Raw genomic sequence first — 26,709 nt, forward strand, 5'->3', positions numbered from 1 at the left:
CATTTCCAGCCAATGCTCACCTCCACCTGTTACAATGATGTGGCTCAAGGAAAATCAATTACAAATTTGTAGCTAGATTTAGTGTTAATAACTAAACTTTACAATTTCTGGTAGGGGGATACTGCTCATCCTGGAAACAAAATCTAGGCTGGCTGTTTCTAATCTTAGTGGTCAGCTTAGAGCTGAAGCATTTAGATTTTTATATATATATAATTTACAATGGTACTGTAAACGGCTCAAAACCTGTTAATATGTTTTTGATATAAATAACTGACGGGTTCCTTAAAATATTTTTGAAAATGTTATATTTTGTTGTTAAATTTCATGCCGATCTGTTCCTACTATATATATTAAAGCCTTGTTTCTTTAGGAAATGTGCCCTGAAATTGCTCTATTTGCTCTAGAATAGAATGGGCCCATAATTAAGCTTAATGCATTTCTGAATTGCATTAAGTGATGTGGAAATCTTTTATACTGCTACTGCTTACATAGTATGCTCTTTAAAAAGCATGAATGATGATTATGAAATTAAATTTGACAAATCTGACAGATGGAATCTACAAAAATAGCAACATAAACAACAGGAGTTTGTTAAAATGATCCACCTTTTGGTGCCTGTGTTCATTCAGTGCCATTTTTGTATGAGCAGATGATTTGGGAAGCCTTTATCTCTGCACCTGGACACCCTGGCTACTCAGCGCTGCTCTTCTCTCAGTTATCTGCTCTCTTTGATTATCTTTTCTCTCATCTTCCTTTTGTCTGGCCTGTCGATAGTTGTAAACTGCCACAGATGAGAATATGCAAATGCCCTTGTCACACTGCTCCTTTCAGAATTGATATGCCATTTTATTGCTGTCATCAAGCTGTTTTTGAGCCCTTTGAATACTGTGTTGTATGACAAAACAAGGCTGGAATGAATTATGACAGCTCATACACAACAAAAGAGGAAGTAGCTTTTGTTAGCACGCTGTTGTAGGTTCAGTAATTATGTAGAAATGTCTGGTTCAATGAATATGAACAGGATGTCAAACTGGACATTTTCTTGTTTTTTTTTCATTCTGGCAGCAAAGTTTCTAACTGTACTGTCATTTTTTTTAAATCCACTAACATTTTCTAGGATGGATGATTTTAAGTGATATTACTTAATACTTGAATAAATTATTTGCCTTTTTTCCTAGTGAGATCAACCGGCTGGATCTCGGCCTCATTGTTGAGGTGTGGAACAAAGGCCTCATCTGGGACACTATGGTTGGGACTGCCTGGATCCCTCTAAAGAGTGTCCAACAATCAGAGGAGGTCTGAATATTCTCCAAGGCAAACATGTTATGTACAAAAAAAAAGAAAATGGATTGATAGATATAACTATCTGATTGCAGGAGGGCTCGGGTGATTGGATTTTCTTGGATGCAGAGGTCCTGATGAAAGCAGATGAGATATATGGCACAAAGAACCCAACGCCTCACCGAGTCCTGCTGGATACCCGCTTCGAGCTGCCGTTCGGTGAGATTTTAACTGTACGATTAAAATGCACAAAGGGTGTTTATGTAAGATGTTCTGCAATCCTGTACACCAATGTCCTGCAGACAGTACATTGGTGATCCTGGATACCTTGGGGCAAATCAAACCTTGATCCACTGAGTTACAGAGGCCACAAGTGTTTACAGCTGAAATGTCAGCAGTCGATTTCTGAGGCTACACAGGAAGAACCATCCAGCCCGCGGCACTGTGTAAAAAAACTGGTGACACTGTGTGACCTGGTGTGCAAGCATACTGTAGCTGGCATTGATCATATGACATACACATGAACAAAGAGACATTTCGCCTATATGAAATTGAACCATACCATACATAAAATTATTTTATTGCAAGAAGTAGCAATTAATGCTTATAAAATGCAAAAACGTTAAACTGTAGGATTTTGTAGTACCACTGGGGATTCTTCCACCAATTCTTGTCCTGCAGAAATTGAGGGCACTGAGGGCTCTTCTTTATTAACTTAAGGTTCAGTAAATATCATTTCGTCTTTGTCTAGGGTATTTCACTGTGGCCAACAGGATTAAGAAACCATTAAGAATGCTTCTACTTGAAGAAGAGAATAGTATGACTGTGAGACCCATTAGCCGCTTAGTCATTGTTCTGGAAACATCCACACCTGCTTAGGGGCAGAAAATAACCAAATGCTGTTTGTACCTATATGCAGGCACAGTAGTCTTTTTGTGGCAGGTTTAGGTACATACTCAACCAGATCACACAATCAGATGTTTGTCTAAATTTATGAAGCGCTCATAACATCATCAGTTTTCAAAGGTTTAGACGGTTGCAGCAGCAGGATCATACCAGCACTTTCTAAGGAACACAGTTGTGCACATGCCCCACAACATCTGCAGCAACTGTATTTATAGGACTTTACTGCTAGAATTTGAATCAGTTTAAGCTGTCCCATGCAAAAATGCCAATAGTCTTTATTCCACACTTAGTAGAGTGCCTTACCGGTGCACTCTGACAGCACTACACCTATAACTCTGACATACAGTGTACATCAGTGCTAATATGTTCAGACTTACCGGTTTATATCTAACAGATAAAGAGCATAATAAGCTTTGACAATTTGTGAAAACAAGTCGGCCAGCTTGTTAACAGGCAGCATAAAATGTGTCTGACTAATTACCAATAACAATTATAACATTTTCAAAATAAATGTCTCTCTCATAATTAAGAGTTAATTCATGCAATAGTACAAGGTAAAGTGCCCTTTGTTCTCTTCAAGCCCTTTCTGTCCTTGACCATTGCTCTCCCTACAGGATTATTATTTGGGCACTGTATAGTGTAATATATACAGCTGAAGCCTTGTGATGAAAGGGCATCAAAGTTAAAGCTGCGTGACTGTGTCGAGTGGGAGAGAGAGAGACTTTTTCTGTGTTTTAAAAAGGAGCCCTTTCAAGGTTGCAGGAGCCCGTCATGACTCTGCCACCAAAGCTGTTCATTAAAGCTGTGGGTCGGTGTGTCTTTGAAGCTCTGGCCTTTGTGTGTGTGGCCTTTAATGTGCATCCGTCTGCTGTGCAGCACAAATCCCCCTTAAAAGTGGGAAAATTAAGAGTGCCTGGTCTCACACAGAACAGTAATCATGTCTCAGGTAATAGATATTTAATGGAAGTCGGGACAAGGCAGAAAAAATTTTCCCAGCTGCATTTCGCTCTAACAAACAGACATTCTGTATTGTTATAACTATTTTTATTTCTGTATTCCCATGCAGCCTTTTAAACATTTATCAGACATAAATGTATTATGATGACATCCTGGAATATGATGCTTAAAAGGTTTGTTTTGTTTTGCCACTAGACATCCCAGATGACGAGGCGCAGTATTGGACAGGCAAGCTGGAACGCATCAACACCATGGGGATCCACGATGAGGTATAATGCCATTTAATCTGCTTTGTATATGAGAGAGGGTCTATAAAAACATGCCTTCATATCCCAGTTTTAGCCTCTGTCTATCAAAGTCGATGATCAAAATCGCCAACAATATGAAATACATGAAGCATGACGAAAAGACATACCTGCTGTTTTCTTCTGTTTCTGTAGTATTCTCTTCAGGATGATGTTCAGAGTCGCCCACTGCCGTTTGCAGCTTCCCAGTGCTGTGAGTGTGCCCGCCTGCTCATACTCCTTTCGCCCTCTAGATGGAGCCAAATCTCCACCTTCCTAGCTTTCTGGCTGACTTATTTTCTCCTCCTTTATCCTGTTGCTCTGCTGCACGATGTGGCAATAGTTGACTCAGAGTTGAAAATGAAGTACTGTTCATTTCAAATTCGGGCCGTCTGAGCCCATATGCATCTAAAATCTTTTCTCACTCAACAGTTCATTTTTCACTCTGACAACTACTGAACAGATTCACCTGTTTTCCCACTGTTACAACACACGGACTCTTTTTTTGTTTGTTTGCACAAACCCTGCCTCTTCTGTCTTACCTCTCACTTGTAACGTCTGCACTTTCACCAGGCAACTATTTCGGATGGGCCGACCCACTAAGTATGTAACACACTTTGATAAAATTCTCCCCCTGGCCAACCCTCCGTTTCTTCTGCATGTCACTCGGTCCCATATCCCCTAGTATAATGTAATCAATAAAGTCTCCATGCATTTTATTCACATTATTTCATTCTAACTTCCTTACTGCTTTCCTTGAATCCCTTTTATTGTTGTGTTTTCTTGTGTTCTACAGTGAGCTTTATCCAATAGTTTAATAACATACATTATATATCATTACAATAATGGTTGGCATATATAAAATATTCAAGAAACCTGCACTATATCTCCCTCTCTGAATCTCTTGTGTGGTTATTTTCCACAAAGTAATGTATAAGTCTAAACATAGATTACTGTTAGTATTTTGCAGGGCTATGCTAGATTGCAATGCCCATATGCATGGTCTTCCCCCCTTGGTGGTTTTCATAGTAAATCACAATACAGTTCTGCATATATCCAAAAGTAATTAAAGTGTCACAGTTTGCCATGTCAGAAGAGACGCTTATAATGTTATAGATACAGTGGAAGTAGAGCTGAAAAGGAACACTTGTGTTCTTTTGTGTTTAGGTCATGCTGCTCTGCACTATACAGACAACTAAATAATTTAAAGTTAATTTAAAGTAAAGCTATTTTCATATATTGTGGGGTGCTTTGATATGATTGTCACAGTAAAAAAAAATGTTTAAGAAGTGCACGAAGCTTGCATTTCTAACCACCCTTGAACCTTGCATCAGCTTATCTCATTTTTTAGGGATAAAAGAATTCAAACAAAGATGCATCCTCCTCGTACAAACAAGGATTGGTTAAAGGCTTGCCATCATATGAAACATGCTAACTACTATATTCTTGCAGTGTTTCAAGAATGATCAATAATTCATCTTGTGTTCTTTTCCTAATGCAGCTTTGGATGACCAGGACAGTGCTGTGGATGACAGGGATAGTGACTACCGCAGTGAGACGAGCAACAGTCTGCCCCCACGTTACCACACAACAGCTCAACCCAACTCCTCCATGCACCAGTATCCCATGGGACATCGACCACAGCACCACCCAGACTGCTGCACAGACTCTGTCCACAGTTTTGAGCTGGACTACAGGGACCAGAGAGGAAGCAGGTAGACTGTGGAGTACAAATGTTTTTCACTCATTTTCAAGTAAAGGTTCTCACAGTTTCACAGATTTATGTGAGGGAAACTGTTCTCCCACTGCAACAGTCAGTTAGAAGTGACTATAAGTCTCTGTGTATAATATACATTTACATTAAGGGGGGTTCTTTTATACATGTATTATGTTAAAGTCTAGTGTTTACAGGCTATATTTGTTCCATTGGACAAATGTTCTTGGTGCATGGACTTTAATCCTGTGCACTTGTCATAGAGAGAATGTGCAGCATTGGGACTGCTACAATTCTGCCTGTGTTGACTGATAGGGAGTTTATCCGGATAATTCTACATCAGAAAAAAAATGGGATTACAGCCAGGAAAAGCTTATTGTTCATGTTTCTTTTTGTCTTGAAGGTCTGTTGTGTTGTGTAAAGTTCCTGGTAGTCAGAATTTTTTTTAGCCCTTTGCAATCACAAATGAAATCCATCTGTCAAACCTCTGGAGGATGTTGGTCAGTGGAAGACACATGCCTTTCTCTGGTGATTAGAGACATCTTCACACCAAAAGCTTGTGATTTAGCATCCGTTTCATTTGAACATTATGTAGGCTGTGTGTTGACGTGCTGATAAGCATGACTGTTGCTGTGGGGTGTTACAAAGATCTAATTTCACTGAACGTGCAAACATAGGAGGACACACACCATCTCACATTTCAACATTTCAACTTGTGCCACTCTAATGTATAAGGTATTTTTTTAGCTTGGCTTTATGTTGATCATCAGTCATTGCTTACAAATAATTCGCATGTCTTTTTGTTTCTTTTTAATCTTTTTTAACAGAGGTTAGCCAAAGAACATAAGTGTTTCTATACATTTGCATGAAACTATTTCTGTCTTAATTTTGCCATTTTTCATTCTGCTTAACTTGTGTTTTTTGTTTGTATTTTTTTCTTTTTGCTTGCTTCTTTCCTGTCCCTCTTTCCATTCCCATTCTTATTTAAATATATATATTTTTTAACTATATTAGATCTTTAAACCAAAAAGGAAGAGTCAGAATTATACCTGTAGATTCTGGCATGGGGGTGGAAGACTGGGAAAAAAAATACAAAGGGAGGAGTAAACCTCAGTTGAGTGACTTCTTAGATGGTGAGGAAGACAGTGTTCTCTATCAAATGGGAAGACCCTACGCTGAGCCATCCCACACACCTATCCATCCAAATACAAAACGCAGTGGATGTCTGCCTGCCACCTATCCAGAAGGCTACGACACTATTGATCGGCGACGAAAGAAAAAGATAACAGATCCAGGAGGGATGTTTAGTTCAGAGGAAGACAAAATGAGAGAGGAGACCTTTCCTTCTGATCTTGCAGTTCTTCGTGAAAAGAGAGGAGAGCTGTTTCTGCGGCAGGTAGCAGAGATGCAGGAAGAGGAGGAGCGTATGACACCATGCCTTAGGCCATACAAAAATGGGCTTCTCTACAAAACAAGGATGTGGGCTAAAACTGAGCTGGACCACACTTTGGAGAATTACGTGGCATACAAAAAAGAGCAAGAGGCAAGAATGAGGGCACGGTTTGATTTTGAATTTGAGTCTCCTCAGGATATACACTACCCCATAAGAGCAGAGGAGGGGATTGATGATTTTGCCTTTATGGCTGAAGATTTTCACTCAGGGAATGCAAAACATTACAATGACAGGTATTTTTCCTGTGAAGGCCACATAGAAAATTCTCAGGGCCTGCGAGAGAAGAAGTGTGGAAAATCTAAAAGTGGAGGATGGGTTTCAGAAGCAATGCTTTCTCCTGTAGAGGAACCAAGTGATGAATATGTAGACCCCATGGATGAGCTGCAGTGTCTAGTAGAAACAGTTTCTGAATACCTTGCTGAAAAAGAAGAGGAAATTAGCAAGTATGGTTCCCTTCCTAAAACAAGCAAATCTAGGCTTTCTTCTCAGGGTAGCTATAGAACAGATTCTATCGGAGAAGACCAAAATAGTTCCTCAAAGGATCCTAGAGAATCTCAATCGCACACTCCTTCTGATCAAAGTATCTCTGGTGTAAAAAATGCCATGACTTCATTGTTTAGTTCTCTCAGTGACAAAGTTGGAGGAGGTCCCAAACAGCCTGGCTCATCTCCACCAGCACCATCTGCACAACCTTCTCAATCTGGACTAACAAAACTGTTGTCCTTTATTCCTAAGTCAAATAGCCCAGCTCCTGTAGCTGTTGTATCCCCAGTAGAAGCATCTCCTGAAAAATCATTCCATTCTTTGCCTTCTCAGCCATCATGTGATGCCAAAACTCAAGCACATTATCAAGAATCAAAAAAACCCATTAGGAGTCAGACCCAAACACATACAAAAGAACATGTACCAGAGTTTGTTACCAAACCTCAAAGTGCTCCAGCAAATTCAGTCTTAGGTAAATTGAATCCTTTAAAGATGTTTTCGGCAGGAGATAATGGGAGCTCTGCTGAATACAAACAAGCATCAGAGTGCACAAATTCTCATACACAGTGGGATGAGAAGTGGGTTGAAAACTGTGTACAGGACAAATGGACAGCAGAAGCAGGTAGAAAATCAGAAAAATTAAGAAGCTTATCACAAGAGAATCAGTTGAGACAAAATTATGACAACAATTTATATGGAAGACAAAATCCAGTGACTCACAAACAAGAAAATGTGCCTGTTCCACAGCCAGATAGATCAACTAGCCAAGCACAATCCACACAATCCACAAATACTGGATTCTTTAGCCCTTTTAAAAAGTCTTTGAGTTCACTAATCGCACCTACTGCTCACATTCCACCTCAAGGACCCCCTCCTGTGGCTGTTTATCCAGTTTTTAGAACCACAGAAGATCCTAAACTAGAGAAACCAGTGGAGGACCCCTCAGGTAGTATACTTAAAATACCTTTCCAGTCCTCTGAAAACATCTCCACTCAGCAAAATCCTAAAGCAGAGGGAGGCTTGCTTTCTGGTTTTTTAAAGTTTGCATCCAGTGAAGATGTTAGTGCCTCCGTGAACACACCTAATCCTCAGCAAGCAACTGCCTCAGCAACTCGGAATACTGCTGTGCCACAAGAAAACACTGAGAAAGGATGGTTCTCCAGCATATTTAACCCTGCCTCTCCCTCTGGTTCAAATCAGAATCTTGTCAGCAATCAACAATCTCACATCAGCAAAGTGCCCCCCAGCTCAAATGTGCAGCATGCATCAAATAAAAAATCAGCAGCCCCACATGGAACGCAGCATCAAATTCCCAATCAGCCTGAATCACAAGGTTTTTTGACAGGTTTGTTTAAAGGCAGCTCGACTGATGATGTCTCTCATATGGGTTCAAATCAACCCAAACAAGGAGGAGTGCTGTCTGGACTCCTTAAATTTGGCTCTACCGGTGACCTGTCTGGTAGTGTGCCACAGCACAACAACAATCAACCACCTAAGAGCAACAATCCCTCACAGTTTCCTCATCACCCTCCCCCTCAACAAAATTCTTCAACACCACAGACTGGGGGCCTTCTCTCAGGACTGTTGAAATTCTCATCAACAGAAAATTTACAACAAAATGTCCAACCTTCTCAAAGTGAAAGGCAGAAGAACATTCCTGGTTGTTACTCTGGTCAGAAAGAGACCTCAGATGAAACGCAAGGACAGCAGAAAGGGATATTGTCTGGCTTTCTTAAATTCACATCCTCTGACAGCATTTCAAGCAGTCAAACTGTTCCTCAACATGGCAATATTCAGCATAATCCCCCAGGTTTTAATCAACAGAATACCCAAGGTCCAAACCGAGGTCCACCTCTCAGGAACAGAACCACAAGTCAGCATGGTGTCCAACAGGAGACAAGTAAACCAGGCTTTACTCGGCAACAAACTGTTCCACTTCAACATCCACCATCCCACAAAAGTGGACTCTTGTCTGGTCTTTTTAAGTTTTCTTCAGCAGACAATATAAACACAGAAATCCAACCAACATCTCAACAGCCTGAAATGACCCAAAGTAAATCCAGCTATGAGCAAACAAGGCCAAAGATTGTCCCAAATTCCAACCAAAATCCACCACAAAATAGCTCAACACAAAAAACAACCGAAGCAGGTGGGCTGTTTTCTGGGCTATTCAAATCCTCATCAGATAAAGTAGCACAACCACAGCACCAACAGCAGCAGTGTGAAAACATCTATGAGCCTCAACAACAAATCAGAGCATCATGTAGTCAGACTGGTCAAACACAATCTGAGACAGTTAATCAATCCGGAGTGCTCTCAGGATTGTTTAACAAGCTGACAAAACCTTCTGAAGGCATTCAGTCAACCTCCAATACATCATCAATACAATCACCACAACAGAATGTGAGTCATATACACACAATGAAGGCACCATTGCAAAAGCAACAACATGCAAACCAACAGTTTTCACAAGAACATTTAGAGCAAGACAAGAGGAATCCACGGACTGCCCAGCACGGATTTATATCTGGATTATTTAGCAAAAATATAACTGAGGACCCTTCTCCTAAACAAGCAGAGATTTCAGGTCAGATTACAGAACAGACAGTCTCAAAGAACTTCACAGAGATGCATGCTGGTGTATTGAAAAGTGCAACTTCAGACTTTGGAAGAGAGAGTTTACGAAATGTTGTTCCAGATTCTCTAGGTCCAGGACCTAGCAGACATGCTTTAATTAGAGCACCTGTGTCAATTGATAGGGAGAGTTTAGACTTGCGAACATCAGCTACTTTTGCAAGATCACTTCAGAGTCAAGCAACCTACTCCTCCATAAGCACAGGTGATTTATCACAGTTACACTATTCTGGTTCACTTCAGTCAGTTAAGCCAATGGCTTATAGTACAGGAAACATTCATTCCCTTCTACAGAGTCATGCAACTCTGCCAACCATGACCATGCAGCCATATATTAGTGGAAGCAGTCCCACTTTGTATAGAGACACAAGTCAAACCTTTTACCAAAGTCAGTTGTCCCCTTATGGAATGAGTCCCTCTTATGACGAAAACCAGTGGATCCGTGCAAGTGCTATATGGCAGCAGTTTCAGAATGAATCACTGAATTGTCATTTGCAGGGAGAGGATGAAGGTTATAGACAGAGCTGTGAAGGTGCATCAATACAAGCATCTGCTCTTCACTGCACCCCATCAAATCTCAATGAGACAATTAGCAGTACACCATGGCAAGGTGCTGTTTGCCACCAAGAGCAAATTACACCCTATCAGTTTGAGGAAAACTTCAGTGTTGATCCATATCCCAAGAGGCAATTATGGAACAGTTATGAAGACTTGGGAAATGTAGAATATTCACCTAATGAGGAATGTGTGTTGAACTTAACAACTAAAGAGAATAATACTACATTTGGAACATGTAATTCATTTAATGAGGGCAGTACTTACAGCTTGAATGGTGTTTCATATCATGAAGGTTATTATGAGGAGACTGCACCAAGCTTATCTTATTCAGCAAACTGGCAGTACGGAATGGATAATGCAGGTGTACAACATTTATATACAGATGATTCATCTGGTATGATTCATCAGAGCCAGTTTCATTTTAACAGACCAACAGATTCACACTGTCCTCCTGTTGCCAATACTGAGACAGAAGACTCACTGTTCCTGGAAGACAGTGAATGGTATCAGCAGTGGCTTGCACTATTAGAGCAAGGAATGTGGTGGCCTGCAGACGATGGTGACTGTGGCTACTTTGTTTACACAGATCATGAGTACATTTATGCCTTGCTTACAGATGCAGCAGGCGAATATGTGTATGCATGTGCCCCTGAGGGCGAACCCTCAGGTGATGCACAGAAACTCGGTAGTTTTCCAAGTGCTTGGCTGCACAACGAAATGGTTTTAGTCTGTGGATTTAAAATTCCACTTTACAATGAGGATGAGCTGCTTTGGCTTCCTGGGCAAGATCAATGTAATTCTCAACTATTGAATGCACCCTTAGATTTGTCAGCTGCATATAGAAAAGGAAATCAGATCATGAATTTAAATCTTGAGCAGTTCTCTCAAATGTTTGAAAATTCCTTTTTGTCAGAAGGGCAACAGGGTGTCGATTTAACATCTTACAGACTAAATAAAGTCAGGATGGATCCAAGACAACCTAGTTATGTATATGATAATTACTACAATGATGTCATTGACCTTTCATGTCATAACAGAGACCCCGTTAGTCCTTATTGGAATAACCAGGAAATCAAGTCATTTCTTGCTCGAAAAGTTGCAGTTTCCTTAAACACTACTCCAACTGCTTATTTAAATCAGCAGCTAATTCCTAACTGCTACCGACCCAACCAACGACGGCGTTCATCATCTGTTGTCACTGTAAAACATGTAGATGATGTATCAGAGGATGAATGGAGAAAACTAGTCTCTCCAGGAGAAGAACAGCCTAACCGTCAAGTGAAAAAGATTTCTTCATTAATATCCTCCTTTGTTGGCAAATCAACACAGGTAGAATCGAGCAAAGCTAGCACTTCATCTACTGATCAGTCCTCTGACAAACATACCAAGAACATTCTCTCATCAGGTTTCCAAAGTCTGAAGTCTAAGATTATTAAAGAAGACTCTTCTGTAGTTGTGACACAGCCAGATAATGTTAAACAACAAATTCAGAGGCCAGCTACTACACAGGGAAGAATTCTGCCCACAGTACCGACAACTCAAGTGACAACACCATCAGCTTATTCACATACAACTTCACAAAAGCCTAGACTGTCACGTCAGAGCACCATGGTTCAACAAGCAGCTCCCCCAACAATGCCCACTGCCAAAGTACCAATAGGACCAAAAGAATCTCTTGTAAAACCTGCACCACCTGGACACCTTGCAACAGATAAACCAGTGGAGAAGCCAGTAGATAAACCAGTGGATAAGCCAACTGAACAACCACAGACAGGCTTCATGAACATTCTTAAATCTGCAGTAGGAATGGAAGAACCCAAACCTGATGCACAGAGATCTCCACAGACATACACCAATCAACAGAGCAAATCTGGCAGCACCTCTTCCTTACCAGGCAACACCACTGCAAATAAAGAGGCTACAGGAGTGTCAAATCTCTTTGGATCCTTTAGCAGCTTATTTAGCACTGAGCCCTCCCCACCACCACAACAAATGAAAACTAGCGTTACAGACAGTTCACTGACATCAGCATCAAGATCTCAGAGGCAAACCATGGACCAAAGTGGTACGATTCAATCTACACAAGGCCAGTCTTTGAACAAAAATATACCTCAAGCATCTTCTCCCAATTTAACCACAGGCCCTGCAGTAGGCCAGTCAGAAACTAAGCCTCTTGCAGAACAAACAAAACCTGAAGCAGGGACTAAACCATCTGGTGGACTGTTTGGATTTTCAATTGGAGAGATGCTTTCAGGTCCAACACCTTCTGCTCAGCCTGGTCCTATTCCTCAGACACCAGCTACCGCTCCACAAGAAGAATCACTTGGTAAAAGTATACTTTCAATGTTTACTGGCCCAGGTCCTCAACAAGCTGCACCTAAAACTGGGCCACCAACTCAAACACATCCCCCAAGTACTGCTCAACAAGCCCCTCAACAGGAAACACTTGGTAAAAGTTTGTTATCAATGTTTGGAGGACCAAGTCCCCCTCAGCCTTCTAATCAAACAAAGCCAACTGCCCAGGCCCCACAACAAGAAACTGTTCCTCCAAAGGATCCTCCATCTACAGGATTCCTTTCTATCTTTGGAGGTCCCAGCACCCAACAGCCTCAAGGCCAAACAGGATCTTTTCTTGGAGGAATATTAGCTGGGACATCAAGTTCAACTGAAAGCCCGATGAAGGGACTGTTTTCAGCCTTTACTGATCCCAGTCCTCCACAGTCTCAGCCACCAACAGTCCCACCTCAACGAGTATCTCAGTCACAAACACAACAACAAAGTGAAATTCAGATGCAATCTAAACCACAAGAACAGTCTCAACCACAAGGACAGACTGCCCCCTCTGTTCTTGGGGGTATATTGGGTGGCTTGTCTGCCTCTAGTGAAAGTCCAAGAAAATCTTTGTTCTCCATGTTTAGTGGCCCCAGTACTCCTCAAACACCAGAAGCTGGTGGAAGTGCAAATACATCTTCTGCAACAGGGACAGCATCACCCAAACCACCTGCTAAAAGTGTGCTTTCTGTTTTTAATGACGCTGTGTCACCTCCACAACAAAGCCCTAATTCATCATCTGTTATTGGTACCACTACCAAAGAGCCACTTACTACTTCTTTACAACAAAGTTCTTCCCAAAAATCTGTTCCTATGAGCCATGTTTCAGAGCCGGCAACTACCAGTGAAATCTCATGTGACACCTCAGAGACCAAAGCTCAAAGTAATTCAAGTGAAGTGCATCCAGCCTCATCTACTGATGCTTCTGTTGCTACATCAAACAAAGAGGATGTCACAATTAAAGGCTCTGATACTACATCTGTGGACCTTAATTCAGGAAGTGTGCATAAGGAAACTATCACAGATAATGCACCCAAACAACCTGCTCCGCCTATAGAATCTCCAGCTTCTAGTCTGTTATCTATGCTCAGTGGATCAGGCCCACAGTCCTCTTCAACTGGAGATGGTCCAGGAAAAGGTTTCCTTTCTTTATTCTCACCCATCACAGAGGCAAGTTCTAGCCAGCAGGGTCCTTCACCTACAGGACCTACACCTGTATCATCTGGCCCCAAGGACCAACCAGGAAAAGGATTGTTCTCTGTGTTTGGAGGTTCCTCCCCACAGCCCTCTTCACAGCCTGGAAGCTCTCTATTAGGGGCAGTGTTTGGAGGACCACCCCAAACGCCAGCTTCACAAACAGGAGGATCATTGTTGGGTGGGTTGTTTGGAGGATCTGCACCTATGACTTCTTCACAAGATGGTTCCACCAAAACTGGAGGTTCTGCTCAAACTGCTGGACCTCAGGTGGGGACCTCAATACTTGGAGGTTTATTTGGAGGATCTGCTCCACAGGCTGCTGGGTCTCAGACCGGACCGTCTATTTTGGGTGGGATTTTTGGAGGACCAGCAGCTTCGTCAGCAGTACCTCAGGCAAGTGCCCCCACCCAATCTGCTACAACTCAAAATAGCAGCTCTATATTGGGGGGAATATTGGGTGGATCTCAAACTACAGGTGCATCTCTTCTGGGTGGCATTTTACCTGGAGCTTCTACTTCTGCTGAGAGCTCTAGCAAAGGATTGCTTTCAATGTTTGGAGGATCTGTTCCACCTACAGCACCAACTGCAACAGCTGCACCAACATCTGATAATGACAAGAAAACATTAACTACATCCCTTTCTGACACTACATCAGATTTAACTGTTTTACCAAAACCCACTGATAATAGTACATCTGCCCCAGCTGCTGCTGAAACAGGTGTAGTTGATACCTCTACCAAAACCAAAGAGCAGGTGGATACTCTACAGCAATCTGATATCACAGTTCATAGTGTTGAGGCATGCTTGTCCAAGCCTGATTGCAGTCTTGTCAAAGACGTTAGTTGCCAAGAACCTGACAAGCCAACTGCTTTAGCTGAAGATCTTAAGGCTAAAGAATCTGACATATGTGCAGGTGCACAACAACCTGCAAGACCAGAGATTGTGAGTGATCAGTTGAATCGGGGTACAACACCGCCTAAATTAGAAGGGGAAACACTGCCTACTCAGTCTGCAAGTCCTGTTTCACAACTGCAAGAGAAGCCTCCAGAGCCAAACAAAGCTGCTATTGATTCAGCAGCAGATGCAGTTACAGGCTTCATGTCTTCTCTTTTCAAACCAACACCAGGTCCTACTGAAGGTCCTCAACAACAACAGCAGAACTCTTCGTTGTTTGGGCTAGGAGGAACAGCACCCCAAGCCGCTACCAGTCAGACTGGACCATCACTATTAGGAGGCATTTTTGGAGGGTCAAATGCACCCTCAGCAACACCCCAAACAGGCGGATCATTACTAGGAGGTTTATTCAAAAGTGCTGCCCCTCAGTCTGGTCCTCAACCTGCCACCCCTGCTGCCGCAGGGTCAATATTGGGAGGCATGTTTGGAGGAGGATCCGCTGCCAAGTCTGCGGGTTCCCAAAGTGGTGGATCATTATTGGGTGGGATGTTTGGAGGAGTGGGAGTAACACAACAGCCTGGTGGTTCTTTACTTGGAGGAGTGTTTGGAGGAGCTACTGGCCAGACCACAGGACCACAAACTGGAGCATCCATACTTGGTGGAATAGGTGGATCTTTATTTGGGGGTATGGGACCACCACCTAAGCAATCTGAATCAGAGCCACCTGTACCTAAATCAACACCCACCATTACTCCACAGTCACAAGTGAAAAATGAAAGTGTGTTACCAAAAGTACTTCCATCTAGCTGTGTCGCTACAGGAACATCTGTGGACTCAAAACCACCAGATAATGAACAAGTAAAATCTGGGAACCTAACCCTTAGTAATAGTGCTCTGGAATCCGAGTCTGCTTGTCCAAAAACCTCTAACGTCACAGGTGAGCCAGTAAGCGCGACCAATGACCTTACCAAACAGGGAGACAACACTGAAAAAGAAAGGTCAGTTGCTGAGGAAGAGGTGATACATGAGAAGCCCATGGTCATTAAAGGAGACCCAGAGAGTAAAGAAAATGACAAATCAGTCCCACCTGATATCATAGACACTGGTGGTGTGGGTGTAGCTTCCCCAGCTGATCAGTTGCCCAATAGTACAGAACAGTCTCAGGCAAAGTCTCTGTTTGGTTTTGTATCAGCACAGAGTGATGCTGGAAAATCTCTTGGATCCCTGTTTTCAACAATGCCATCAGTTGCTTCATCTTTGCCTCAAACAGAGGCAAGCAGTGGACTACTTTCAGGATTAAAAACCCTGTCTGGAGGCCTATTTCAAGAGGAAAAACCTATTGCTGGAAAACAAGAGCCACCTACCACTTCATTATTTGGGACAAAAATAAGCTTTCCCTGGCAGACAGAGTCACCCACACCACAAGCTGCCCCAGTTATAACATCTCAACCAAAAACAAACAGCACGACAACTACTGGTCAAACACATACTGTACAAAAGGTTGTAACATCTGATGCCCAAAAAACTCAACCGGTAGGTTCCACCGATGATCTAGAAAAACCCCAGATATGCATCACCACTCCTGAAGTAGATCCTTCAGCATCCCTGACCCCAAAGGAGAAGGAAGGGCTTGTAGAAACATACTCCCCTGCAGGTCCTACCTCTGGAGTGCAGCTGGACAACCAGTCCCAGAAGGAGCTATTGAATGCAAAAAGGCTAGTAAAAGCATAATAAATGGCCACCCCTTGCACCATTTATAATGCAATGACAGTTTAAAACATACCTTTTCTGTCCAGTTCTGCAGTCCACTCTCATTAGTTTAGCCTATGTGTGTACGTGTGTGTTGTTTGTGTGTAGCTTTTTCTAAATCCATGCTTCACTTCAAAGCAGAATTCCAAAAATGTTTAATCAAAGCTGTTTGACAAATTATTTTCTATTTTGTGTGGACAGGAATAAACATAAGCATGTCTCTCTGCAGTTATATAAATAATGCAAATTCGATTTGAGAATGGAATTCTGATTTGATTTTACATTATTTTAAGTGTTAGATTTGAACCCAAAAATCCACATTCCAATTTTATAAATGTAGTTTATCTGTATTCTTCTCTCTAAAAATGTTAATTGACTCCTTTTTTGATTTCATACATATTAACTCTGCATATTTTATTGTCATCATACATTTGTCCATGTGTCTCTGTAAATTTACTGCCATTGTCCACAGTGTTCATGTGTTCTGTCTTGTACAAACCTAAAAATGACTGTAAAATATGCAGATCTACTTTCAAATTCTGTGCTGGAACTGCAAGTAGAAAAGCAGATGCATGATTACAGTTTTCATATTTTAATTATTTTTCAACATGCAGCAGCCTCCTTGCAAGGTTGAGTATCTTAGGTCATAAAGTGGTGTGCGCATATGATTCCAAATAATCCTTAGGAGAGATTATTGATTAGACTATTTTAAATACTTAAACGATATATAATTTATCAAATAGCTGCATTTTATTTTAGCATAAACAACATTGTTTTGCTATATTTTTATTTCAATATATTTCAATAAAGCTGACGCTATTTTTAAGAATGACTAAAAACCCGTTCCCACTCAGCTGGTACTCTGTAGTAGAAAACATGTGAACTAATGTTGTTTTACCCTATTTCTGAATCTAAATACTTTCCTCTTTCACCATTGTAGTCCAGTGGAAAGTAGTCGCTTTGGGTCATCAGGAAACCTGAGCCAGACCAGCTCCCAGCTTAGTGAGACTGGCCACGAGAGCACCGCTGGTTCAGAGCTGGAGGAGTCCTTCCACTCCTACCATAGTACTGGATTCCACCCCTCCACCAATGGGCATCTACGTACAAATGGGCATCTGTCCACGAATGCACACTCAAAGGTCGATGATCAGGAGATACATAGGCTGTCCCCTGAAGGAGGACGGGGCTTGAAAAATGATACTCCGGCAGAGAGGGGATCCTCTAAACTCCAAAGGTACAATTTTTGCTTAAAATCAACTCTGTTTTGTGCTATAATAAAAATGCATAGGAACTGAGAGAATGTTTGCATTTCTGTGTTAACTCAGGTTCCACGATGATGGACCACCGCTACCCTTTTCTCCATCTAGAGTCCGCTGGTTAAAGGCCATCAATAAAGTCAGGGTTCAACTCCGTGAGGTAGGCAGCCTGTAACCTTTCTCCACATCTCCTCATCACCTTGCGTGCAAACACTTCTTTTTAACACTGGTTGAGTTTAACCTCTCTGAATGTTTAAACAGAATTTTAAAAATGCAACACTAAAACAAACAAGCAGTTCAACAAACACAAACAAGTAGTGCTTGTAGAACTGCTTGAGATTCAGTGCCTTATATAAAGTAGAGGTGAGTATATGCTGCCAGATGGTTCCTTTGTGATACAGGTGATCAAGAAAGGTGAGATCATGCTTTTTTATTATTATTGTTGTAATTTCAGCTCATTTCAGAGTCACTCTCTGCTTTCTCTCGACCTCTGTCTTTAGTGGGTAATCTCTTCATGTGCCCCTGTAATTATAAGGTTAAAGTATAGCATCCCTCTGTTGACATAGGTCCATCACTCAGTGCTTAAGGAAGGCATAATTTGTATTAATAGTGTCCCTGTTGGTGGTCAACATTTTATTTATTTGTTGAAAGGTCATCACTGCATTTGATTAGATTCCATGCAAACATAAGAAACCTTACCTTTAAGCTATTATCTCAGTGTTTTAATGATCTAATGAGAGGATTAGAATGTGTGGCAGTTTCGTCATTAGAGCTGTTAATCGCATATCAATTTCATGTCAATAGGTACGAGCTCTCACACTGAGGCACATTTGTCTGCCAGTGTCCTTTGTTAAAAAAACAGATGGTAGATATACATTTTCCATTGATCCCTAGTGTATGTAATCCAAATTTTTTTTGATGGAGGGGGGGTGTGCTTTGGACTTTAGAAACTGTTTGTGATGAAAGCATCAAAGTCTATCAGTCCTAACTGGTGTCCACCCTCTTGATTAGGTGTTTACAGCATCGCAGTACAGGAGTAGCACATGTAGCCTTGGCATGGCTCCATTATGATGATTGGCTTGCATGGACCAGTTGAGATGAACATGAACTGTAAATGGCTGATTAAAAACACCAGTATTAAACCTGAAGGTGAAAGCTGTCTAACTGCCATTTATTACCGGACATAGGGAAACACTTATGACACAAGGTTGAATGCTGAAAAGGCTGTAATGATTAAGAATTGGTTGTTAATCTGTCAAGCTGTTGCAGTGACAGCATAATAAGAGTGGGAGACGCCATTCAGTAATATTTTTCACATGCTTGTTTACATCCAAGGAATAGCACGGCATGAAATGTGTGCTTAGTGTTCTTGAAAAAGAGAGCAAATCTGACTAAGATTCCTCACTTTCCCAAACAGTGAACATTATAAGAGATTCATTGCATTTCAGCAGACAGATGTGGAAACGGCTGAATGGGTGTGAAAGCTGGAAGTCTTACAACGTCGGATTAGCTTTGTGCTGGAATACATTGTCAGAGGACAAGGAGAGAGAGAGAGAGAGAGAGAGAGAGAGAGAAGGGGCAGAGAAAGCATACAAGAGGGTGGGAGGGAAGTAGGGATGGCTACTTAACCAAGGGTGAACCGCTGTGTGATGCTGTAGTCTACTCCTATCATGATTGGCATTCCAGGAGTAGAAATGAAGGGTCTGGCTTTTTTGTGTTTAGTCAGTTTAGAGCGTATCTTCTTGACACATTCTGTAAATACACCTGGGATTATATTTTGATAAAAGAAAGGGAAATTGCTATTGCGGAGCTACTAAACAACCCTCATGTGGATGTAATCAGTCTTTGTCAGGATGATATCTACAGGTTGTTGTTTACTCAATTAAGGTAAGGCTATAGTAGATATTATACATACACAAGTACTTCAAAGTCAGGCAGACTTGGACTAAAGATATGTGTTAATACAAGTTACGTTTGACTTAAAAATAATTTAATGAAACATCTTGTGCTGTAATATGTTGCTACTTGATTTTGGTGTGTTTCAGTATTAAGTGGTGCATTAACTGCAATTGTTGTTGAATGTTTGTACAGTGAACCACAGCTGCGCGTGTTATAATTTTTGCCAAATTCAAATTTTCAAGACCAAAATGTCCTTTTTTATTTAGGCCACAGACCATTTATTCAGAACAGAAGAAACTGAGGATGTTTGCTGCAGGTTATTACCACGATGTGCCTGGAAAATAGGCACAATTCCATTAAACCCCTCAACTTTTTTTCTATCCAGGAGAGTTAATGAACAAATCACCTATTACGGCTTTCTCTCTAACATGAGTTGCTAAATCATTATATTATTTGTGTCATACATTAAAATTAATTCCAGATAATATTGATGTTAATATTGGAGTAAAAAACGCAGAAGAGTGCCAAAATACATAAGATATATATATGATATTTTAATGGAAAGCACAACTACAGGCTGATTCTATGTAGCTGATGCATTCATCAGCTTATTTTCATATTCAGAACAGTGGTTAAAACATTCTGTTCTGATCGGCTTGATTATACTTATAGTTCCCACACAACCCTTATCAGGCTAGCACACACCTTCAGTGCTCAAGTATTATTGGAGACCCCAAGTGCAGAGGGAGTTAATGCAGTTAGCAATTACATAGTCTCTGCAAAAGTTAATGGAATAGGAAAAAATGATTTAGCATACATTATTCTTTGGTCTTTGGTAATTCAAACTTTCCTGTACAGTGAGTACATCTGTACAGCTGTAGCCGTACAGATATTAAAAAAAGAAGTTATTTTATTTTATTTATTTTAAAGGTGTTACAAAAAGAAATCCTACCAAGTCAAACATGCGAAATTAGAATGAGATCTACATTGTGATCTGCATATATTGTCTCTTATGTAGAAAATCTCAATTTTTCTGATGTGTATATGTAAATTATGTATACACAACAATAACAATAATGCTTAGTCGACAAAATGACATTTGCGAGCTGTGTTAAGTATGTTATCAGAATCATGTCATGTTGTTAATAACATAAAAAGATGGCTTTTAATGGTATTCGAAAATCTCTGTAGTGTGTACACTGAAGGCCATGGGTCAGAGCCATCAAGACTTGCAGCTGGTATGGGTGTGAAGGAATGGCATGGCCTTAAAGGAAAGAAATGACCTGCCATCTAATTACCATGCTGTCTTTCCAAAGCATCCTAATTACAGAGATCTAAGCGGATGCATTGTCTTTATTCTGCCACTCTAAGAGAAGGTCACTTTTCTATGTCCGTCTCATCTCTGTACTATAGAATTTTTTTTTTTTATCTTCTACCGTCTAAGCACAGTGTCAGAGGTTAGAAATCCCCTCTTTCTTATAATGTCTGGTCATTTGCTCATACAGGAATAAGTAAAAAAAAAAAAAGCAGATGGTTTAAGTTGGATAGTGTATGTGTATTTATCTCAGTGTTCATTCCACTTCCAAAAAAATAATTAAACAGAGAAATATAAATGTAACAACACAGCAAATGCCTTATTCATATTGGGATGTGATAAATGAAAGTGCACATGCAGCCACATCAAGTTTTTCTCCTCTCAGTTATGGTGCAGGTACACACATAAAGGCTGTTTAAGAGGCTGGGTCATGCATAGGCCACACTAAAGAGGAGTCAGAGGCAGTGGTTGGCCCATGTGTTGGAACAGCTGTTAAAGAGTGCCACTTCTCAGGGATGATCCCCAGAGGACACCTCAGTGGACAGGATGAACCCCACAAGGCAGAGCTACCCTCACCCAAACGGCCAGATCTGCAGAAGAACCGATCGCAGAGCCCCAATGTGGCAAAAAGCCTTCGCAGAAAGCTGCAGAAGTGCCTACAGGGGGCAGAAGATGATCCCCATAATGATCTGTCACCAGCTGACATTACCAGCACCACAGTTAACCTTGCTCCATCTGGGGAAAACAGATGTTCTCCTTGCCAGGATGGAGGGGCAGTTACAGAGAATGCTATGCCTAGGCTTCCTGAAAGGATCAGAAATGATGAAAAGAAGGAGAACACGGAGGATGAGGAAACAGAGCAAGGCTCGAGTAACATAGTGGAACATATCCTTAAAGAGCTGAAAGGCATCAACAAGATCCAGGAGGAAATATCTGACCTGAGGCAGTACCTGACCTCTGTGCGAGGCTCAGTGGATGAAGTATCTTGTTGCGTTGATGCAGTACTCAGTGAAATAGGGGAGCTGTATTGCGGGGCTTCAGCTGCACCTCATCCTAGCCCTGTCTCTCAAACACCACAGACCAGACGTGGAAGCCTGGGTAGACAGAACGCTGTTTCCTCTCTTCACCCGAGTCCACTGCTAGATCGCAAAGATTCTGGAAAAGATTCAGGATCTGTGTCATCTCATAGATCAGCCAAACAATGGCAAGCTGATGAAGCTGCTCCCAGATCAGTTCACCAAGCAGACCAAGAGAAGTCAGAGCAGAGTTTAAACATGCATATGCTAAGCCATAGACATCCTGACCTTTGCTACCCAGAGCTTCATTCTGGTCACAACTACCAAAGCACCAGCTCTTTGTCATCATGTCACAGCTCCAACTGTCCAGAAGCAGGCTTTCTTTCCGGTGACACAGAGTATGACACGTGGCCTTCTACTGATATGCTGCACAGTATAAGTGGAGGAGGATGGAGTGAGGAAGACATCTCCTCTTGTACAAACAGTGGAGAAGAGCTGGAAAATCGTCTAGATGTGTGGAACAGGTGTGTCACAGAGGAACTGCAAAGCAGCACACCGGGTCATTCGTCACACACTAGTTCAGAGCACCTCTCATTGTTGTTTGGACAGCATTACAATTCTTCTTCCAGTTCTTCCAGTATGAGGGATTGGAGGCCCCTCAGACATCAAACCGAGGAAGAGAACTGTGACTGCGACTGTGCTGCAAACTGCCCGTTTTCACGTAGTTCTGGTTACCACACCATGGATGCCTGTGGAAATGATCTTGGCAGTGAACCTTCCAGGAGCCTGAGCTGCTCCACTGTGCTGCTGACAGACTGTGATGATGTTTACCTAGAGCCACAATCACCTTGCGATGATTGTCCTTCATCAGGGGACACTCTTGATCTGGGGTCTGCTGAAAGTTTGGACAGGGAGTGGACAGATCCCAGCATTTCCAGGGAGGATCTGGGAGAACCTTTCTCCCAGCAGTCATCTGAAATAGGCACTGAAACCCCACCCAAAACCCCCAATGTGGGTTTTGATGTAACAACAATCAGCAAGGCTGTACTCACTTTCAGGTCAGCTCTGAAAGGGGCTTTTAAGAAGTTAGAAGGCTCAAACCTTGAAGGTGTGACAGATGACAGTGGGACTGAAGCATCTAAATCTCCAATCAGACAAACAAGTGATCCCAAGGAGGAGCCGGGCAGCACAGAGTGCACAGAGGAAGAGGTTAGTTTGACAGAAAGTCATACTCAGTTTGTCACTCCAAAGGAGGAAAGTGAGGATTCCGTTTATGTGGATTGTGACAAAACACATGAGAGTCTGTCGTGCTCCCTTCAGGCATCTCCTCACAAAGAAGATCACTCTCCCTGCACCCCAGCTGACTGCCCCTCTGTAGAAATCACACAAGAAAAAGAATATCCAAAAGAAGGGGAGCTTTCCGACCTGGATTCAACACCTGACCACTGTCCAACGAGGCAGAGTGAAAGTCTGCTGGTTCCAGTGCTCAGCACAGACGAGGTGCGGTTAAGTCCTATTAGAGAAAACCACGATCTTGATGAGGAATGCCAAGCAAAGTCGACCGATCCCAGTCACAAAGAACGTATCGCAAATTTCCAACGCATTCTGAGAGAAAAGAGGCAGACCCGTCACAGACTGTCCAGATCTACTCAGGGATCGGTGGGGTCACATGGCTCTCAAGGATCTCAGGGATCCCAATCTCAAGACGAGTTTATCCCAGGTATTTTCTAGGATCTTTTATTATAAATTTTATTTCTAGCAAGCCCAGTGATAACAGCAAAAAATAAACCTTATATCTAGTTATAATATAATGTACAGCAATAGCTTATGTATGATCAATCTGCTGATTGTTCTGTGTTCTCTTTGCAGAGTTTGGGAGAGAAGATAACCAGGTTATTCATATAATATTAGCTCCATTTTTATTTTTTCCTCATTTGTCTTTTTTGTTAATTCCATTTTAATTGTTGTTAAATAATTGTTTGTAGTTTTTGTCTCCCATTTCTGTTTTCCCCCAGTATTTATTAATACAGATCTCAATTGATTTATGCATTTATTTCATGGGGACAGTGCTCATAAATCAACAAAGGGCTATTATATATTGCTATATAAATGCAATTTCAGAATGAATGTGTGTATTTATTGAAAAGATGATTTAGTCAGCAGGGAGAGGATGTTAATCTCATCCATTCATTACATTTCTGTTGTTCATTATTGGCTTGTTTGAGCTTTGCTTTGAGATTCTTTTGTTTCTAGTGCTACTTCTAATGCAGCTGCCCTATATTTGCCCCAGAAGTTTTTCAGACTCGTAGCAAACCTCACACTCTGAGAGTAAATCCCAGGTGGATCCACACTCTCAGTTCTTGAAAGGATGAAAGACTTGGTCCTCATGGAGGAAGAAAAAGACTTTGTGTGCATGTGTTTTTCTTTACCAGTTCTCTTTTGGAAAATCCTTTCAAAGTTTTGTTTTTATCCTTTTTTTAAGCCATCTGAAGTGTCTCGTTGTGGTTTTGTGTGTCAGTACTAAAATTGTGGGCCATCATTTCATTTCACATAACTTGTAGAGTTAAAAGGAACATCTGTATTAAATACAGCCTTATTTGAAAGGTATTATAACATTTTGCTTTATTTGACTTTGCATGTTCTGTGACATCAGAGAGGTGAAACTCAACCAGATTTCTTTCCACACTTCTTATCATATACCCCTGTATATGTCTGCCTAAATTCACACATTTGGAATCTTACAGGTTCGCGATGAGGAGCCCAATGTTAGACAAGCCTGGGTCAAACCAGGGTAAGTAGTGAAGTGATGGTTTGTGTTGCATTACTTTGTTTTCTGATCCCTCTTGTGCATGCTGTACTTTTGTATATGAGGGCTTTTGATTCACTCTAACACTGTTTTCTTGGTGTGTAGTGGCGGTTCGGGTCTGTATGGAATTGACAGCATGCCAGACCTACGTAAAAAGAAGCCCATCCCATTGGTCAGCGATGTGGTCAGTACTAACCTGTCATTGCTACATGCTGTATGTTTTGTACTTTCTTTGTGTACGCATGTCTTTCTGTGTGTGAGACCATCACAGAAGTTACAGTTATTCTTTTATCAGAATTTGGGATGAGATTTGTTATCAGGAAATGGAGACATATAATGAAATCAAGACTGCTAATTTCTCTCTCCCTCCTCTCTTAAACCTGAAACTATTCCCCACAACTCTCTTGAATGCATTCACTCTCCTTGGTCAGGCTATGGTAAGTTCTAGAAACGAGTTGCCACTCCCTTTCCGCTAAAGTGCAAAATATCAAGTAGGACCAATATAAAGCAGTAGTTGTATGTCTATATAGCATGTGGATCATTTTGATCACACAAATAACATTTGCATGCATCCTCTGGTTCCTGGGTAGCTTTCTTTCCTACTTTGTATAACCATTTAAACATAGTATTTGAAAATTCACCCGCTCCCTACTTTTTTGGATAGCATCCTCACTTTCTGGGCCACTAACACACAAATAATAAAAAGAGATGCACATCCACTACTAACAACATCCTGTTAGTCTTTTATAATGTTTACATTGGTTTAAATTGCTTTAAACTAACACTACTCACATGGGTTTTCTGATCTTTTGGTAAGACTCTACCAAAACGGAAAACAAGCCTAACCCCTACTACCTACCATTATAAGCCCCCCCCCTGACCTCCACTGTTATGGTAATACTTTGGCGGTGTGCTTGGTTGTGGGTTGTACATATATCTGTTTATGAAATGCAGAGATAGCTAAAAAAAGTTCTTGTCTGTTGTTTAGTCCCTTGTCCAAGCCAGAAAGGCAGGAATTGCATCTGCTATGGCTGCAAGGTCCTCAATCAAGGACGAGGAGCTGGTGAGTATGGCACATTTAATCTTCTCCACCCTCCCTTTGAAAAAAAAATCTGTGATCTATCTTTTGATAACTGAGGAGTTTCTCACACTAAAACTTTTCTTCTGTAGAAAAACCATGTGTACAAGAAGACTCTGCAGGCTTTAATATACCCCATATCTTGCACTACACCACACAACTTTGAGGTGTGGACTGCCACTACACCCACATACTGCTATGAGTGTGAGGGGCTGCTGTGGGGAATTGCCCGCCAAGGCATGCGTTGCTCCGAGTGTGGGGTGAAGTGCCACGAAAAGTGCCAAGAACTCCTAAATGCAGACTGCCTGCAACGTGAGTAATGTCGTAAATCACGGATAGCCGCAGCACCACCATAATTTAACATTTTAATGTTTATTGTTTAGGTGCCGCGGAGAAGAGCTCCAAGCATGGAGCTGAGGACCGAACTCAAAACATCATCATGGCCATGAAGGACAGAATGAAGATCAGAGAAAGGAACAAACCAGAAATCTTTGAGCTAATCAGAGAAGTATTTGTCATCAGCAAAGCCATTCATGCGCAGCAGATGAAGACCATCAAACAGAGCGTATTGGATGGTACCTCAAAGTGGTCAGCCAAGATCACCATCACAGGTATACCACTGATCAAATCAACTCAGCCACAACTTCACTCCGCAGCATCAGTCTCACCTGTGCAACCTGTTCATTTGTAATGATCCTTGGTCTTGTTATGTCCTGTTTTTCTGTCACCACAAGTTGTTTGTGCTCAAGGACTTCAGGCAAAGGACAAGACAGGATCCAGTGATCCTTATGTCACTGTTCAGGTGGGCAAGACCAAGAAGAGAACCAAGACGATTTATGGCAACCTTAATCCAGTCTGGGACGAGAAGTACCACTTGTAAGTCGCCAAAACGTCTCAA

General features: G+C 41.5%; 1 protein-coding gene across 4 annotated transcripts in view; it reads left to right on the plus strand.

Annotated features, from left to right (window-relative positions):
- The window catches only part of unc13bb (unc-13 homolog Bb (C. elegans)), a 51,453-nt gene that overhangs the window by 11,518 nt on the left and 13,226 nt on the right, over positions 1–26,709 (plus strand). For 2 of the 4 annotated variants that reach the window (XM_028418015.1, XM_028418017.1), the window contains exons 4-17: positions 1,179–1,296; positions 1,377–1,500; positions 3,340–3,413; positions 3,585–3,642; positions 4,930–5,143; positions 17,382–17,675; positions 17,767–17,857; positions 24,672–24,718; positions 24,839–24,917; positions 25,165–25,170; positions 25,722–25,796; positions 25,904–26,123; positions 26,195–26,422; positions 26,546–26,687. In XM_028418015.1, coding sequence (XP_028273816.1) covers positions 1,179–1,296; positions 1,377–1,500; positions 3,340–3,413; positions 3,585–3,642; positions 4,930–5,143; positions 17,382–17,675; positions 17,767–17,857; positions 24,672–24,718; positions 24,839–24,917; positions 25,165–25,170; positions 25,722–25,796; positions 25,904–26,123; positions 26,195–26,422; positions 26,546–26,687 — 1,770 coding nt within the window. The remainder of the gene's footprint in view (positions 1–1,178; positions 1,297–1,376; positions 1,501–3,339; positions 3,414–3,584; positions 3,643–4,929; positions 5,144–17,381; positions 17,676–17,766; positions 17,858–24,671; positions 24,719–24,838; positions 24,918–25,164; positions 25,171–25,721; positions 25,797–25,903; positions 26,124–26,194; positions 26,423–26,545; positions 26,688–26,709) is intronic. The other 2 variants (XM_028418016.1, XM_028418019.1) reach the window with 1 other exon arrangement.

This window comes from Parambassis ranga, chromosome 12, assembly GCF_900634625.1.
Source record: "Parambassis ranga chromosome 12, fParRan2.1, whole genome shotgun sequence".
Lineage (NCBI taxonomy): Eukaryota > Metazoa > Chordata > Actinopteri > Ambassidae > Parambassis > Parambassis ranga.